The sequence below is a fragment of the Vulpes vulpes genome, chromosome 6 (genome assembly GCF_048418805.1).
Source record: "Vulpes vulpes isolate BD-2025 chromosome 6, VulVul3, whole genome shotgun sequence".
In the NCBI taxonomy this organism is placed as follows: domain Eukaryota; kingdom Metazoa; phylum Chordata; class Mammalia; order Carnivora; family Canidae; genus Vulpes; species Vulpes vulpes.
Window position 1 is genome coordinate 57,534,005 of NC_132785.1, and position 18,577 is coordinate 57,552,581.

The window sequence follows — 18,577 nt, forward strand, 5'->3', positions numbered from 1 at the left end:
TCTCCTCAGAGCCTGCATGAGTTTACATCGTGAGGGGCATTCCTCACACCTACCACACTTCTGTGAATTCTTAGAAGATATGCACAACACACAAGGAAATTATTTTGAAGATGCATGGATGTGGTTTATTGTTTTGTGGCTTTAAGACTTTCCTTTGGCAGCTGTCATCCTCAGTAGCAGCACGTCTGGACTAGCTCGCATACCACTATAGCTTTTGTAGAAGCTGATTTGGTGACTAGCTTTTTAAAAATTCCGGAGAGAAATGCTCATTGTATTACTGTTTACACAATCATCTAGAAGATTATTGCTCATAGATGACTTTGTTAAGACCTTTTACTTTTGTGCTGTAGCTCTATAATTGTGGTTGTATAAACATTCAATTTATCATAATACACAGTGTAGTGGGGAAAAAATAATTGAAACAATTTTGTGTGTCAGCTTTATGGTTTTTTTTTTTTTTTTTTTTTTATCTTTCTGTTTTATTGTTTTCCTTTTCAGAGACTCAACCCCCCTGCTTTGAGTTGAGGAAAGAAAAGAATCACAAAGGGAGGATGAGGGTCTAGAATGTGAGCGTTGTTGATGGGGATGGTCTTACCTTCTGATGGAGTCATGGCCACTGTTCCTCATTGGCCCTGCAGGGTGCAACCACCACAAGTCTAGTATGAGGGCATTTGCAAATATTAATGACCATATGTGCACACAGCAAACACACTTATTCGAATAGAACCTTTGGGATTGTGAGTAAATGTAATAGTGTTGTTAAGAATTAAAGAAGATGTACCGGAATTAATTTTGTTAGCTTTGTTTCTTCTAATCCTCTTCTGGAAAAACCTCTTGCCTGACTGTTTTCCCATCATCATTTTTGGCACCTTCATGCTATTTAATGTCTCCCTGCTGTTTGTGTTTTAGATGGGAGTCCGAAAAGTGTTTCTAAAATACTGGCACGCCAACCAGCTCAATGATATGTGCCTGCAGCTGCAGAGAAAAATTATAACCTGCCAAAAAGGTAACAATTACACCCTAATCTTTCTGAACCTCTTTGAGCTGAAATACAAAATCATTTAATGCACCCCTGAGTTGAAACATTAGTGGGATCTATGCTGTAGGGGGTCCCCTCTGTCCTTATGATGACACTGTATGTGGGCAGCTTTCAGGCACTGAGCCAGCACGGTGGCTCTGTTTGCTCTTTACCTGTCTCTCAACCAGCCTATGCACATGCTGCTCTCATAGTTTATCTGGTACACATTCCATCTGAAATTTTATATCAAATTTTCACCTAAATCACAATTTGGAAGAGGGAATATTCATATCTTATGTACTCAGCCATCACCTCGCAAATATTCATGCTTGTTGATTTGCTCAGAAGCACAGGCCAGAGAAGTACCTTTGAATCCTCAGTGGGAACCCCTCCACATGGTATGTAGGTACAGATATGAGCCAGATAGAGGCCACTTCAGTCAGCGCCACTGGTGTGCTGGGATTTGGAGGACTGGCACAGGCAGGTTAGCCAGAATATGTTTTATGTAATTCGACATGTGCCTTGGGAAAAACCCTTGACTTTTGTTTTTCCTTTATGAAGTGACAGTAATATTGGAGTATAATCTTCAATAGCAGACAGCTTCACTTTAGTGTTGGGGGAGATTTCCATGTAGAATTTTTTTCCCTATTAAAAACCCAAGTGACCACTGAAAATGGGTACATTCAAAAAATTCTTAACTCACATAAAATATGCATATAATGAATAGACACTAATTTTCTAATTTTCTTAAAGATTTAATTATATTATATATCATAAATAAAATATTTAAAGCTTTCCTAAAGAAGGAGAAATTATAGGCTAGTTTTGGGGAACCTGCTGTAATGGGCTTAGCTCTCTGATATCTCTAACAAGGTTAAACACAAGCATGACTCGCAGGATGCAGAAATCAGTTTCATTCTGTTCAAGCCTCTGTCCATGGAGCCCCTGCTCCTCCAAGGGGGTCCCATCATTTTCTAAGGATAAAAAGCCCTGCTACATGCTGGTGACTCAGCCTATCTCCAACAGAATTTTACATTTCCAGTCCAAGTAATGCTCAAATTTCAGAATTACTTTGCAAGTTAAACCATCTTTCTTGGCCACCTCAGGCCCCGCAGGTGGGGCATGGGCACGGCTCTCACCCTGTCTGTGCAGGTGCGTGTAGACCCTTGGGGCTGACAACACAGGGAAGGGTAGGGGCCCGGGCAGTGCCTCTGTGTAATCTGGCATTGGGTTTCTCTGGTGGGGCTGCAGGTGTTCAGAGGCTCTTGGCATCCTCGGGAGCACAGAAGCAGCCCTCTGTACTGCCCACCGCAGAAGTGGCACAACCCCTCCTCAGGACAGTCACTTTTAATTCTCCCTCGGCCTCTAGGCATCCACAGACGGTCTGGGCCTGAGTGCTCTCATAAAGCCTCTTTATTTTTTTTTTTATTTTGTTTTTAAAGATTTTATTTATTTATTCATGAGAGACACGGGACAGAGTGGGGAGAGAGATAGGCAGAGAGAAGTAGGCTCCATGCAGAAGCCCGACGTGGGACTCGATCCTGGGACTCCAGGATCACACCCTGGACCGAAGGCAGGGGCTAAACCGCTGAGCCATCCAGGGATCTCCCCCATAAAGCCTCTTTAAAGGACTCCAAGCAGGCAGCTCTTTCTTGACAAGTACATCTAGTGTCCAAGAAACACAGTGTGGGACCCTGACAGGTATAGTGCCTTCCAGCAGAGCTGCCAGGCAGTCAGCACTTGCCAGCACCTGCTTCAGGTCCCATGGTCCACCTTGTCCTCTGAACTCTGTGGTCCTGTGGCTGTTTTTCCACATGGTCTCCTGAAGCCGGTGTCACCAGGCTGGAGGTCAGCGTGGTATGGGGAGCCCCGTCTGATGGAGGTAGTCCACCGTAGCTCTGGGCAACTCTTGCTTCCCTCTGGGTTATGACAATCTGGCCTCCTTCACTTCATCCTTCCTCTCTGTAGGAAGAGGGTCCCAGGTCAGTCTGCACCACCGCCTTTGCAATTCCTTCTGTGGGATCAGCCGCATCAATGGCTGTGCCATGTGGGCACCTGCGGCAGCAGCATTACCTGGAAGCTGGCTGGAAATGCAGAATCTCAGGCCCTCACCACCTCCAAAATCAGAATCTGCACTTGCAGCCTCAGCTGACGCATATGGGGAACCCCCTCGCCAAGACCAGCGCCTAACCCCTGAGCTAGGGAGCCAATGGAGAATCCCATTTACTGTCATGTTATCCGTACATAGAACAGGATCTCAAATTCTCCTGGAAGTCTTCCTTCAATCAGTTAGAAGAATCTGCACCCCTTCTTCCATCGGGGATGCTCCACTAGAGACGTCTCCTCTCTTTAACGACAAAGATTAAGCTGGCCCTACTGACCTGAAATGGAAGAAACAACCAGAATTCTAGTTATTCCTTCACCTTTAAAGATAAAAATTGAGATAGGCCTTAAAACAAATGGCATCACAATAAAAACCCAAATTTCAGATTGCATGAATGAAATAATGGATATAAAAGCATCTTTAAAATTACAGGCTCTTCAATGCAAAGCACTAATTATTGATCTTTATTTTTACATCTCTTGGAATGGTCCCTTCCATACTTTTTGCTACTGGGAAATTTACTCAAAATTTATACAAGCTGGAGTGACTTCCAATTTTACAAGGGTTCTCATTTTTCCTTCGTATGTGTCGTGGGGAAACAAGCTATAACTAAGCATTTCAATATTAAATGGAACTACTCCTAACAGAAGTCTCTTCCTGATCCTAGCTGTTCGTTTTGTCCTGGAGGAAAACTGTCTTTAAAATCTCAGTGCTGCCAGTGTCACAAAAGCCATCTTTAACTTGTCTGAAAAGAGAGCATGTATCAGTTCTCGATTATGGCAGATTTGTTTTTACTGCTTGCCTCTTATTTAAAGATACCAACTTTTAAGAGCTGGGATATCATTTTTAAAGAATTTTTAAAGGCTGCCACAGGAAGTGTGAGAAAATGGAGTCCCCCGGATGCAGGACAATAGGTCCCCGGTGAATAGGCTTGTGGTGAATAGCTCTGCTGTGGCGGGGTCAAAAGAAGTCTGGCAGAGCCACATTAATCTTCCCTTAATTCCAAAAGATTAAACATCTTGAATATACCCTCACCTTCACCCTTCCAAAAGTCAATGTCTCAATTTTTTTAATGTAACAGGAATGAGCAAGCAAACAGATCTGTTGGAGGTTTTCTGTTCCCCCCCCCCCCCGCCCCCCCCGTCCATCTCATGGCTAACACGTCTGCATTTTAATGCCACATTTTATATTCTGGGTAGTCTGATTGTACCTTTCACTGTTTAATTGTTTTCCCCTTTAGATTAGTTCAGCATGACTGTTTTACAGTTGACTTGATACAACCGCATTCCAAAGTAATCAAACATTTAGTATTGCCATTTGAAGAAAGGAAAAAAAAAAAGCCTTAATCATTTTAGATGTCTGTATATTATTTGCCTCTGGAGCCGTGATGGTGGAAAGTTTGTGTTCAGCTTTCCATCTTCTAATCAAGTAAAATCATCAAAATAAATATCCTAGATAACCCGCACATTTATTCTTCTAGAGCCAGGGAATATTTGAAAGCACTTAATGTTTTACAGGCCTTCCCCCTCCCACCACCACTACAAATACAAAGTATCTTTGCGACGTACATTGGTTTTTCCCTGAAATTCTAGATCTTCTTATAATTCCAGCAACTCCCTCTGACCTTAGACACTTAGACTTGGAAAGAGCAGCGTCCTAAGGTTGAAAGGTCCACGTAGGAACTCCCTCACCTACACCTGTTCGCAGCATCCAGCAGAAGGGGCCCTTTACTGACTCCCTCTCAGGAGACAGTCTGAGCTGTTCACATCTTGGCTCATTGCTAGAAAGCTCTTCCCCACATTGATCGAAAATATGCTTCCCTCTGACTTCTCTGTCGGTGCCTTGCTCTCTGGAAAGCTTCTCTGGTGGTCCGAGGTGAGGAAATGAGCTTGGCACATTCACGCACAGAGATTTGAAACTTGGCTCTACCACTCATTGCTCATCGCTTGTGTTTACCTGGAGAAGTTTTCTCAGCCTCACTCAGCTGCTCCACCGTCGGGTACAAAGTGGAGATAATGGTTTATTAATTATCCCTGGGTTTCGGTATGAAATGATAGAGTGCCTAACACATGGAAGAGACTCTCAGTGATGGGCATTGTTATTTCTATTTTCAGGTCTTACCATTTGCTACTGACATGTTAGCGATTTCAGAGTGTGTTCACTCCCTTATTTCTCCCTATTCTTACACATCTTTCTAGCTAGTGCCACTTTGCTGGAGAGCAGAAGGCATGTCCTAAATTCACACACACATTCTCTTTGCAGAGTCTTAAATGCAGTGTTCATTTCTCTAGGAGTTAACTCATAGGCTTATTAACAATATGTGCATGATTTTTTTGAAGACTACTTCCCCAAACCTCAGACATTTCTGTTGTACTCTGTTATAATGAGAGATGAGCCGTGTATCCCAAAATGGTCCAGTTGGAGCCACCCTGCAGAATTCCCTGGGGTTTGGACCTGAGTCCTTCGCCCTGATTTTCATCCAGTCACGTCCAGCCTGTGTTATGAAAAGAAGTGGGGATATCTCATTCCTTAGTTTAAGGATTTTGCCTCTCAGTGTTATCATTGCTGAATTTAGATACCTTTTCAGATATGAGATGAGAAGATTTTGTAAATTCTTATTCTGGGTTAAATGTGTCTTATGTTATAGCTGCTAAGATATAAATGTGTTGTGACCTGTTTGTGGGTGTCTGGGGTTTTGCTTTTACTCCTCTAACTGACCCATGATTGTATTCTTTTATGGAAGTTGTAAGAGGATTCCTGGCACGCCAGCACTTGCTTCAGAAAAGGAGCATCAGACAGCAAGAGGTCACGTCCATCAACAGCTTCCTGCAGATTACAGAGGACATGGGGTTGAAGACCTATGATGCCCTGGTCATTCAGAACGCTTCAGACATTGCACGTGAAAATGATCGGCTGCGCAACGAAATGAATGCTATTTACCATAAAGAGAAAGTGGAGACCAGAAACAAGCCAGAGGAAGGAATCAAAAGGTAAAGGCAGATAGTATGCAACTTTAATTACCTTTGTCATTGATCCAGTGGAGTCAGGAAAATACTGATAGCCCTTAATGCAGAGTTCAGTCAAATATGACAGTGGTTACGGGAACAGGCATGGATGCGTGCATGGCTTGCTATTTGAAACCTCTGAGCAAAAAAAAAAAAAAAAAGAAAGAAAAAGAAAAAAATGAAACCTCTGAGCAATCTAAAAGGGTCCCTATTCGTGCTTTCTTTTCATGCAATAGATACAACGTGATCGTTTCGCCATATGAAACAGTTATCGGTTCCCCTAGATGCCGCATCACTTACCATCTCAAGGCCAAAGTTTTAAGGCAGCTCATATTTCCATCTTAGCAAAAATACGTAGCCGGGTTCTTGACATCTGTATACAAGTATTATATATGTAAAGGTGACTCAGAGAAACTTCTGGAAATCTGACCCAAACAATGGAGAAGCTACTCTGAAACAGAGAAGTAGTGAAATCAATGCTTTGTATGAATTATACTTCCCTTAGTAATTTGTCACAGTTCTTCACCAATTGGGAAAGTTTTAGGGGAAAGCTTTTTATTTTAAAGTCCGCTTAGGATGCTGAGCTTGAGATAGAAATGTGGAGGCGACCTGGTGCATCTCCATCTTATCACTCCTACCTCTCCATGAGGGATGGGGATACCCTTGATCCTCAGCTCTCCTCCTAGGAGGACGGGGACCTGGGCCAGGCAGGTGTTTGGTTTTCCATAGGAACTTGGCATTCGCTGGTGGTTTCTCACTGAAAATGACTCCCCTTCGCCTCAACTGCCTGTGTCAAATGATTTTTTATTAAAGATGAAATGGTGATGTGTCTCTCACTAATTAGCTTCAAATATCTCCATGATTAAATACTGAAAAAATTCCCTTTGTACGGAAAACTGTAATTAAACATTACAGGGAAAACAAATTGTTCACTGAATGCCATACTTTCATCTCCGGCTAGTTCATTTTCTACATGGGTGTCTGGCTGTGCCTCGTGGTAGATCCCAGCCCGGCTGGTACTCTGCCACACAAAGATATAATTACAAAAACAAATGCTCAGAGACTCCTTGTAAAACGAACGCATTGGCATCTCACTAGTACATGATTACATTGACATGTGAAGCCAGAAGGGATTTTTTTAAACCAGATAACTATTAATTTTATCTGACTTCCAGAATAATATTTATTATTTTCGCTGCTGGAACTAAACAGCCACCCCAATTTCCCAATTTGATTATGTATTCATTTGCCTGATAGAAAATTAAGTGAAGAAGTATCTTTCTATTTATTTATTGAATACCAGCAGTTCGCTTGGCATTGCACGACCAGATGGAATAACAGAACAAAAATAATAATTCTGCACATCATTAAATAATTGCTTGTGGAGTTTAAATGGTAAGGAAAAAAGGAAAGAGAAAAAGAGAGAGAGAGAAATGTAAATCTTTGATAGTTTTAAGTCAAGTACATACTCTTTGGCAATGGGAGACGATGATGAACTCCCAGCATTTGATGCATCAATAACTCTCTATTAAGATGGATTTTCAGAAATTATCATTCAGATTGAAATTCTAGTTTTTTGATTTGCTTAATAATCAGACTGTGAAAAATTCATTCAGTGAATGCCTGATAGAAAACGTGGTACTCCTTAAGAAATGTTGCATTTGTGTGAGATTCTTCAAAGGTCACCGTGATGAATCCCCACGGTGCTCGTTTATCAGAATGCAGGGGTCGGAAGGATGGGCAGCTCGCTCTGGATGCCTGGGTTTCCAGAGCGCTCCGCACGCATCCTCCAGCAGTGGCGGGGAAGGCTGTTTACCCCAAAGCCGTGATTATGTCTGCTTGAACGGGTTCATTGTTGCCATCTGAATAATGCATCTGGGCCCCTCTCTCGTGGGGTGCTGTTTGTGTTTTGTTCCCCCAAGAGCTGAAGATAAGGGCGGACCCAAGCATTTCCACTACAGCTCCATCCCGGTTCCCATGGCGGTGGATGGCCTGATCCAGTCGCTGGCAGGCCCATCCACCCGGTCTCCTTCTCTACACTCGGTGTCCAGCCTGGATGACAGCAGCGGCCTCCCGTCACCACGGAAACAGCCTCCACCCAAGCCAAAGAGGGACCCCACCACGCGGCTGAGCGCCTCCTACGAGGCTGTGAGCGCCTGCCTGTGGGCAGCGGCCAGGGAGTCTGCAGGTGAAGGTCAGCGGAGGGAAGGTGGGGAGCGCCTGGTCGAGGCCCTGATGCTCTGCCTTCGGATCTCAGTTCCCACAGCAGTATTGTTGCCCTAATCTATTTTTAATAGAAATAAGTCCACTTGTTGGCTTGCCAGCAGCTCTTTAATCATTAAATATAAATAATATGTATTCAGTTCTCCAAGCATCTTAGGGAAAAGCTACTTATATATCATCTCCTTGCTGCCCATCCTGACATCAGCATTGTCAGTGCGGGTGAGGGGCCGCAGACCAGAGCCCTTCAGAGTGTCTTTCCTCGACCGGGTAAATGTTCACTGATGAAAAACCAAAAAAATTCATCAGGCTTCCCAATGATCACAATCTAATTAAAAATCAACACTGCTTTATCACGTGTGAAGTGAAACGTTCAGGCAGAGAGGAATCACACCACAGCAAAACCCTGTCCGTGGAACTTTGGGGTCTAGCTAAGGGAAGTTTTCTGCGTTGGTGGCCTAGAAATATATATGCAAAAAAAGAGGGAAACTACAGTCTTCTCTCCATGAAATCTCTCACTGATTAGTTCATGTGACTGTTATTGCTTAATTATTAATTTTTCAAAGAGTGAGCAACAAAGGCAGGACATCTTGGCGGAACAGGTACTGATTCCACAGGGGTTAGGTGTCCCCTACCAACAGTTAGGCCACATTGTAGGCCCATGGGGATACATAATAAAACCAACAGGATCATCTTTCCTGGTGGTGTATCAGTTCTAGTGTGGGAAGTCAGATGCTCCACACAGTGAACAGGTAAATACATAAAGTATTTTAGCAGATCACAGCTGCAGAGAAAAGTGAACAGGGTAAGAGGTGGTAGTGGGGGAGGGGGGGCAGGGGGCATGAAACATGATGGAATCGTGTGTAGATTTCTCCAGAAAGTACCAGCTGAACATGGATCACAATTCCTTCTGTAAGCAGATGAGCCAAGAATACAAACGTGAGGCAAAGCCATGCACTTGCTTATCTGTGGGAGAAGATGGGTGACCCCATGGAGACACTGCAAAGACCGTGGCTCAGAGACCACGAGCAATGAGAAGGCCCCAGCTACCTTCAAAGATGCTTTTGATAGGTCACTTTAAGAAAGTGGATCTTTAAGAGAGTATTTAGTAGGAAGAAAGAAAAGCCCATTACTATTATAATGTAGGAGTCATGTCATGACAATATGGAGATGTGGGAGAAATTCCTAAGTTTGGGGAGAGGAGTGCAGTGTGTTTCTCATGTCATGGCAATAAGAACAGCCATGAAATGTGAAAATGGAGTTAGGGCAAGTTTGGAAAGACAGGCTTCAGTGGACATAGATGTAAGCACAGATATGGTGTTAGGGCAGGATCTCCAGAGACAAGGAGTCTCCTCTGATGCACCCCCACAAATTATAAGAGGCTGTCATCTAAATAAATCATAAATGGAAGTGCATCCCATTTCCAGCCCTACTTTTGGACCTCTGCCCAGGATATACGGTGTGGAGCTCAGAAAGGTGTATTGAAATCAGAAGGAAGACCCCTTTGGCTTATTGGAAGAGGATGAATGACATCCAACAGGCTAACCCTGATGAGACGAGGAGAATGTGGACTAGACACAGGGTAGCATGAGGAGCTGAAAAACCAGGAAACAAGATTGAACATTACAGTGTGTGTAAGATGGCTCGTGTCTGGATTTGAACACTGCACACATCCCCTATAGATTAGAGTCAGTTGGCCCCAGAATATCTAAACATCTAAAAACTCCTTCTGTCTGTGCCCTTTCCAAAATCATCTGCCCTGGACTTGAGACTCTGGAGTAGTCAGGTGGTACCAACTAGTCATGTCATTGGGAAGGGAGTGAAAGTATTGGGGATCACGTCAAAACACGTCAGTGAAAACAAAGTGACTTAAGAACCATAGGAGTAGAAGGATGGTGGCCATGGAAATTGGAATCTGCCAAGGAGTGTGCAACAACTCACCTGCCAAATCAACTAGCCCTAAAAATGGATGGCGCTAGAACGTCAGGTCCATATCTGTCCGTCGCTGGCAGTTGGTGACCTGCACGAGAGGGACGGGAGCGGGATGGGGTGAGGGGGTGGTTTCCCTTCCTGGGGGGCCGCCAGGGTTCCCCCCCCCAAACGCCACCCCGCAGATGCTATGCTGCGTGGAGTAGGAGGGCCGCTGCGGTGAGCCTTGAAGCCTAGGGCGCGGGCCAGGTGGAGCCGCGGCAGGTGCAGATCTTGGTGGTAGCAGCAAATATTCAAAAAAGAACTTTGAAGGCCAAAGTGGAGAAGGGTTCCATGTGAACAGAGGTTGAACATGAGTCAGTCGGTCCTGAGAGGTGGGCGAGCGCTGTTCTGAAGGGGCAGGCGATGGCCTCCGTTGCCCTCAGCTGATGGAAAGGGAGTCGGATTCAGATCTCTGAATCCGGAGTGGCGAGCTGGGCTCCGCGAGGTGTCCAGTGCGGTAGCGCAACTGATCCCCAAGAAGCCGGTGGGAGCCCCAGGGAGAGTTCTCTTTTCTTTGTGAAGAGCAGGGCACCCTGGAGTGGGTTCACCCCGAGAGAGGGGCCCGAGAAGAAGAAAAAAAATACCCATAGGAGATAAAACATGTATATAGAAATAGATGTCAGGAAATAGCCACTCCTGCAGGGAATCACCAGGCTCTTAAGTCTCACTGTTTAAAATACACGATGTGATACCATTAGAGTTGCAAGACTTTTATGAAAAACCTAAGTTCTTAGAACCTAATTTCAGCCAGCATGTGACTGAGGTGCTTGTCGGGGTCTCCCCGACACCCCCATGAACTCAGATTTGGAGGCTAGCCCTGAAGGCAGAGTATTGATTGCTGTCTACATTATCTGTTCCTTCTTACAAGATCCCTCATGTGGACTTTAGGACTGCCACTGAACTTCCTGCCGTTAGAGATGAACTCTTCCATTGAACCTGCTGATCCGATGGAGCAGGTGTGCTAAGCCAGTTTTTTTTAAAAACATTTATTTGTTTATTCATGAGAGACAGAGAGAGAGAGACAGACAGAGAAACAGAGAGAGAGGCAAAGACACAGGCAGAGGGAGAAGCAGGCTCCATGCACGGAACCTGACGTGGGACTCGATCCTGGGTCTCCAGAATCACACCCTGGGCCAAAGGCAGGTGCTACACAGCTGAGCCACCGGGACTGCCCTAAGCCAGTTTTTGTAGCATCAATGAGTCACGGGCTAGCGTGGGGCCTGGTCACCTGTATTTCCAATCCATAACTGCAAGGTGGCTATGCCCTCCTGAGATAAACCCACCATGCACAGGTGTGCTGGCCTCGTTTATGCTTTTGTGGCAGGGGCTGAGGTGTCCAGTACAGAGGCCACCAGCCCTGTGTGACTATTTACGTTTAAATTGAAATTAAGTAAAATTTACGATTCAGTTCCTGAGTCATTAGTCACAAGGCAAGGGTATGAAATCTCCCAACATTGCAGAAAATTCTGTCAGACAGCCTTTATTCTACATGCCTCATGTTTGTACCCCGAGGACAACGCTAGATATTTTGCACCTCTCAATATTTCACAAAACTCTCTTCCTTCTATGGAAGGTAGGAAGAAACTTGGATTGCTATTTAAAATGCTCTGGTTTCATAAGAACCAGGACCATAACCCAGTCCACTTCTTACCTGAGCCATTCCTCTTGGCATCTTAAAAAATCGAGTTCAAACTCTCTTTTACAGGGAAAGCTGCTGAGTCAACTCCAAAGGTTATGTAGTGGAAGAAGGTCGGATTAGAGAATGAGAGCCAAGGATCTTAGAGAAACCAATGATTAGGTCACATTAAACCTTGTGCCCAGGTCTGTTCATATCAACACATGCCTTTCCTATAGGTTTTTATCCAGTAAACACGATCATAATAAAGACAGGCAATGGAGAGAGCTCATTTTTTTCCATTGCCTTCATGCCTGAAAAGCATGAAGCAATTTTATGAGCCAGTAAATTTTGATACTTGTGTGCAAACTATTAGCAAGCTGGGGCCAACTATTTGAAAGTACTGCTGACCCTTGAACAACACAGGCTGGAAATGAGTGGGTCCATTTATATGTGGATTGTTTTCTGATACATACGATACAATACTGTAAAAATATCTTCTCTTTCCTCCTGATTTTCTTAATATTTTCTTTTCCCTAGCTCCCTTTATTGTAAAAATACAGTATATAATACATGTGCAAAATACGTGTTAATGGACTGTTTTTGCTATCTGTTGAGTTAAGTCTTCTACAGCAGTAAGCTGTAGGAAGCAACGTTTGTGGAGAGGCAAAAGTTACGGGCAGATTTTCAACTGCAAGAGGAGCTGGCACCCTTCACCCCTGCACTATTTAAGGGTCAACTGTGCTCTTTGCTAACAGTGACCAGAAGAGAAAGAACAAATCTTCCCCTTTTCTTTGTTTGGGGGTTTCCAGCTCATGCACACTCTGGAGACTTGATTCTCTCAGCCCATGGTGCAGACTTGCTCCCAAACATGGTGTAACTAGATGGGGAGATTGCAAGAGACAGGTTTTCCTCCAGGAGCTCTAGCCTCCACCATTTACCTTCTGTCATGTGACCTCCACACCCACCACCCCTTCAGACTCCAGCATCCCATTCCTTAGAAATAATACCTTGAGGAATCCATAGTTTTTAAGAGAGAGTTGCTATATAACTCCATTCTCAACAAGACCATTTATATGCATGGATAAAAGAACAGTTCATCTCTGTGGCTCAATTTGGAAAGAACATTCCATATCATTTCTTTTTTCACTGTCTGGTTTATATCTTTACTCTAGAATTGCCCTTGGCACACAGTAGGCACTCAATAAATATTTATTGAACAAATGCATGTTATAGAGATATATTTCTTTATACTACTTCCATTAAAGCAGAATTCAATTCTTATCAATAAATCAAAATGAGCACAATTTGGCTGGGTTCAAAATGTACCTTTAAGATTTGCTGGATTTGGCCTGTCAGTGTATTTTTCACAGAAGCCCCTGATTATATTTTTCTACTAGCTGAAATTTGATAGAAATTAGGTGTTCTGTGAACACCATCCTGAGAATATGTTACTGGATATAGGAGAACAGGATTGCATGTTTCATAACTTATGACACATGACTCCATTCAACATATAGTAATGAAGTGTATTCCATGAGGCTGGCTCCCCTCAGAGGGCCCTGGAGACCAGTGGGGGAGATAAATGGGCAAACAAATTATGAGATAAGCAGAGTACCAGCAAAGAGAACAGATGGTGTGGAACACAGAGCAAGGGGGATGACCCTTTTTGGAAACTGGGGATAGGTCAGGAAGGACATTTCAGTGACATTATGCATGTCGAGTGAAGTCCTATGGGTAAAGATGGGATAACAGCAAGCGTTATGGACTCTTCTCACCAAAAAAAAAAAAAAAAAAAAAATGTTATAAGGTCACAAAATATCGCTGCCCAGCAGTGGAAGCTCTTTTTTTTTTTCCAATTTGTAGCTGGTTGTAAGTCGATTCTACATTCACTCATGTATGCAGCTAGCCCACTGGCCAGCTACTCAACATTTATTTCAGCATCCTTTATGTCCATGCCTCTGTGCTAAGCATGAAGTTTGCTCTGAAACTAGGCAAAACCACACTGTAAGGATTGGAATTACATACACACACAGATACAAATATTTTCTTGATAAACAAGCTTCTCCTTCATTTTTTCTCATAAACATGTAGGTACCTGGTTTTCAGTGATAATTAGGCCAAATAACTTGTGTCTTGCTCAAAATGGTGACTTAAAAGCCACCTGGCATGCCTTAGCAAACCTTCACAGGGCAAGTATTCTGTACAAGAACATTTTTATTTCCTAACACAACCTCAAAATGACTTAAGTCCCTAGATCATTGCTTGGTATCTCAGAGAAGAGTCAAGTTTGAGAATGTGAGGTTTAACACTTAAGCTACTGTTATAACACAGGCCTTGCCCTCAAGGCGTCCTGTGACCTGAAATGTCTACATGACCCCATCTGGATGGAGTCACAGATGTTTTACCCATAAATCTTAGAACTCAAAAAATTGTTAAGAAAATTCTTTTTTTAAAGAAAATTCTTAATAAAAGTTCATTTTCAATAGCCCTTACATCCATATTTGCAAATGAACTATTAGTATTTGTGTGAACACACACACACAGAAACAGCCGTAAAACCAAATGAGACTTTAATACTCTGTGGTTTTCTGGTTGTATTTTATGAAGACTGAAGCTTTCTAGTTCTCACCCTCAAAGATTCAAAGTCAGTAGTTATGGGGTAGGGCAGGAAACTGTACCGTCTGCAGCCTCAGTAAAGCACTCTCGATGATCTGATATTGCCACACTCCACACCGCACTCACTCCACAGAAACCACCCCATCACTCATGATTAATTTCTGGTTGTGTGATAATAACAAGACCCTGATGATGGCAGCGGGCACTAACTCCATGTTAATCAGGTGCCAGGCATTATTCTAAGTATCTTTAATAGAACCACCCACAGGAGCGGGACCATCATCATGACCCTTCTGTGGATGAGGACACTGAGTCAGGGAGCAGTGGTATAACCTGTCTTATGTCACACATCCAAACTTCCGACCCAGGCAGTAGGATGTTAGAGGCCAGTCTCTTGTCTGCCTCCAAAGAAGCCATGCTACTTCTATATATAATAGTTTAACACAAAAATTTTTTTATCTGCATCAAAAGCAAACTTTGAGGGAATATATCCATTATCTCTTGTTGCTTAACAGCCCATCCAAAACTTAGTAATGTAAATACAACAGTCATTTTATTATTAGTGATCAGGTTCTGGGTATCGGCTGCACTTCTCTGGGTGGTTCTCAGTCAAGGTCCTTCATGAAGCTGCAAGTGGTGGCTGGAATCATCTGAAGGCTGGGCACTTGCACTTCTGCTGCCTTGGCCATGTAGGGAATGGAACTACATGGGTGTCTCTATCTCGAGATGTTTTCTCCTCGTGGTTAGTGCAGTGGGACAGCTTCAGGGGAGCTGGACTTCATACATAGAGAATCAGTGTGGCAAAGGCACATGCTCCAGGAAAGAGGATGCTGGGCAGCCTTGGAAGTCACGCAGCCTCACATTCATGACCTCCCATCTGTCAGGCAGTCCCAAGCACATCCAGGGTTAAGAAGGAGAAACAGACTCTACCTCTTAATAGGACTAGAAACACTATTGTGGCCAATTTTTGGAGAATACAATTCCAATCCACCCACTAGAAAAAAAACAATTCCCACCCTTCCCACATATGAAATACAGTCACTCCTCTTCCAAACTGTCCACAGCCTTCTCTTCTCACCCCACCAGGCCCAGACCAAAAGTCCCCATCTCTCATGGTCTTGGTCAGACCCAGGCTTCCTGGACAGCTCTTCCAAGATGCCCCACTCTGTCTGAGGACAGGCTCTCTACTCCTTGCAGTGAGCATACCCAGGAGGGATGGGTGTGGATGCTCTTGACTGGAGAGCAGGAGTTTGGGAGGCACACAGCAGTTCTGAACGACACCTGGGCATGGTGTGTGGCCTGGTGCCTGGAAATGATTTTCCATGACTCTTAGGGCCATGCCCTGCAATCTTGGCTCTCCTTTGAATTATAATTCCTAATCCATCAGAGCACCTTGTTTGGGGCAGATAGTTCTCTTGGCCTCCTTTCCGCTCATGAAATCTTGAGGTGCCAGATCCCTCTCCATTTCGTAATGACTCTGCCCCTTTCTGTGCATGCTGATACAATTCCTTTATAAGCTTTGTGGGTTTCTTGTGAGTCAATCTGTAATCCACTCCAGTGGTGAAAAGCCACAGACACTAGCTTTTTTGAGACAACCTCTTCTCTACTCCGGGGTCTCTACAGGAGCTCTGTGGAGCAATACTCTTGATATTCCTAGAAGTCCTGTGGTTTTGCTGCTTTGGAAGTGTGCACGAGACACTACTTCAGATCTTTCTGAGGTCTTAATAAAGGCTTTCAAAGTCATGATCTTGGCTTTGTCTTTAGATATGTTTTCCTGGAAATGCCCCAGATTTTATCTCTGCCTGGAAGTCACATCTTCACTTCAAAATTATTTGCCATCTGGACAGCCTGGCAGTGAGGAGCCATGTTATTTTCAAACCCAGAAAGTCCTGGCTCTTTATAGTTACTAGCTCTTTCTTTAGCTTATGTCTTTACTCTCACATTTTACTAGAGGCAGCTAGAATAATCCAGAAGGCAGCTTTTACACTCTGCCTGTAGCCCTCCTTCGCTAGATCCTCCAGCTCCTTGAACATGGGTTTCTATTTTCCACATTACTGCAGGTGACAGTACTCCTAACCCTTCTGTGGCGGCAGAAAAAGGTCCGTGTTTCCTCCAGCTTCCAGCATCTTCCTCACTTTCCTTGAAGCCTCCCCAGTAGCATTTCTTGAGTATCACCATACCTTCACTAGCATTGTCTTCAAGGCTCCTCCAATTTTTCAAAACCACTGCCATCTTTTTTCAGGTTATTTTATAGTAGCACTCCACAGGTACCAATATCTGCATTAGTCCTCTTTTTCTGTGTAACAAACCTTTCCAAAATTTCGTGGCTTAAAAGAACGGTGATGATAATCCCCTCTCTCTCTCTCACAGTTCCAGCAGCTGGCCAGGGTCAGCTAAACCGTTCTACTGGCTCTGCCACAGCTGTGGTCAGACAGTGGCTGGTGCTGGAATCATTGAAGACTCAGTTGACTATATATTTCTGGCATCTGGTCTGGGGAAGCCCAGACAGCTGAGAGCTGGAGCAGATGGAGTCCCCTGGCATCTTTTACTTCTGTGGCCTTTCTACATGTTCTCCACAGCAGGGCTGCTTCAGGATAGAGAGACTTCATGCATAGAGATCAGGGCCCCCAAGACGTGTCCCAGAAGAGCAAGAGCCAGACAGAAGCTTTACTGCCTGTGGTCCAGCCTGAGAAGGCAGGTGGCTTCCCCTTTGTCCTAGTTTATTCATCAGGGGCAGCCACATAGGCCCTGCCAGTTTCAAGGTTCTGGGAGAGCATGTGGGATTGAAAATATTGTTGAAGCCAGTTTTGGAAAATACAATCTGCCACAAATCCTTTAAGTTATTCAAATCTTCAGAACAATTCTGTAATACTAATGTTAAAAATTTGTTTGGTTCATTAAGTTTCGAGAAGCTTATGAGCTGCTTGTGTTTTTAGCACATTGAAAGGCTTTGGAATAATGCTTATGAACTGCAGAGTTGTGCATTTTTTGGGTATTTTCTGCTTTTAAAAGTTGGCTGCTTTGGGGAACCCTGTATAATACTGGCTTACAAAGATGTCCAGTGGGTTAGAAAATTAGCTTTGTTCTTTTCTTTTCTCTTTTGGATATCTCCCATTTGATTCCTGTTCACAGTGTGCCAGAGTAGGAGCAGAGCACTTTACATACTGTATCTCCTCCTCCTTTTATTCTTCTGAGATGATTACTGATATCACTATACTGGAGCTTAGGGAGATTTCCCCAAGACCTCTTGTAAGTTATAGGTTGGACCCTGCCACCCCCACCAAACACACAAACACAGCTCTACGACCCCTTATTGTGTCGTGTTGTTCCTGGTCCTCACAGCAGGTGTTCCATTCCAACCTGTGAGAGAATTGACTTGTCTGTTTTATTTACTTTATTTACTGTTTTTATCATCTGACACCTCCCATGAGGGCAGAAGAAGGTAGGGAACATTCTGTCTGTGTTCACGAATGCGTCTCAGTTAAATGCTGCTTGAATGCACAACTAAGTGAATAACTGCATGAGTGAATGGCCACTTTGAGATTTGAATCCAGATCTATCTGACTTCAAAGACTTACTTTTAGCCATGACACCTCACTGACGCCCCACAACTGGAGACAGAGACAGCTCTCATACATGCTTAGTGACTGGCTGTCTCAAACGACTCAGGACCTCAGCAAAATTAGCTGCACTTCTATTACAAATTCCTACAGATTAATAAAATACTAAATTAATAAAATAATTCAGGATTTTTTGAGAAGTTTTGCTACTTCAGCAGAGCTTTATGCAATTTTCTGAAATGAACAGCTCAGTTTCTGGAGAAATTATAGTTAATAAGAACATGATTACAATTTATAGTAAGAATATTTTAGGAAAAGGAGTCTTTTGGAATTTGTTTTTTTTTTGGAATTTTTAAACATAACCTTTAGAGTCAGATTTAACTAATTCTCCCTTTTTCATTATTTTTTAAATATCTCCCCTGTTTCCACTTAAACGTTTCCGCCTTAGAAGATTTTTTTTTTTTT

The 18,577-nt window shown here is 43.5% G+C and overlaps 1 protein-coding gene across 17 annotated transcripts in view; it reads left to right on the plus strand.

The window, feature by feature from the left end:
• The window catches only part of MYO16 (myosin XVI), a 591,124-nt gene that overhangs the window by 506,663 nt on the left and 65,884 nt on the right, over window positions 1–18,577 (plus strand). For 16 of the 17 annotated variants that reach the window (XR_012002051.1, XM_072761001.1, XM_072761005.1 and 13 more), the window contains 3 exons: window positions 910–1,006; window positions 5,866–6,112; window positions 8,050–8,321. Coding sequence is in view for 16 of the 17 variants with exons in the window: in XM_072761001.1 (XP_072617102.1) it covers window positions 910–1,006; window positions 5,866–6,112; window positions 8,050–8,321 (616 nt within the window). In the remaining variant the exon portion in view is untranslated. The remainder of the gene's footprint in view (window positions 1–909; window positions 1,007–5,865; window positions 6,113–8,049; window positions 8,322–18,577) is intronic. The other variant, XM_072760992.1, reaches the window with a different exon arrangement.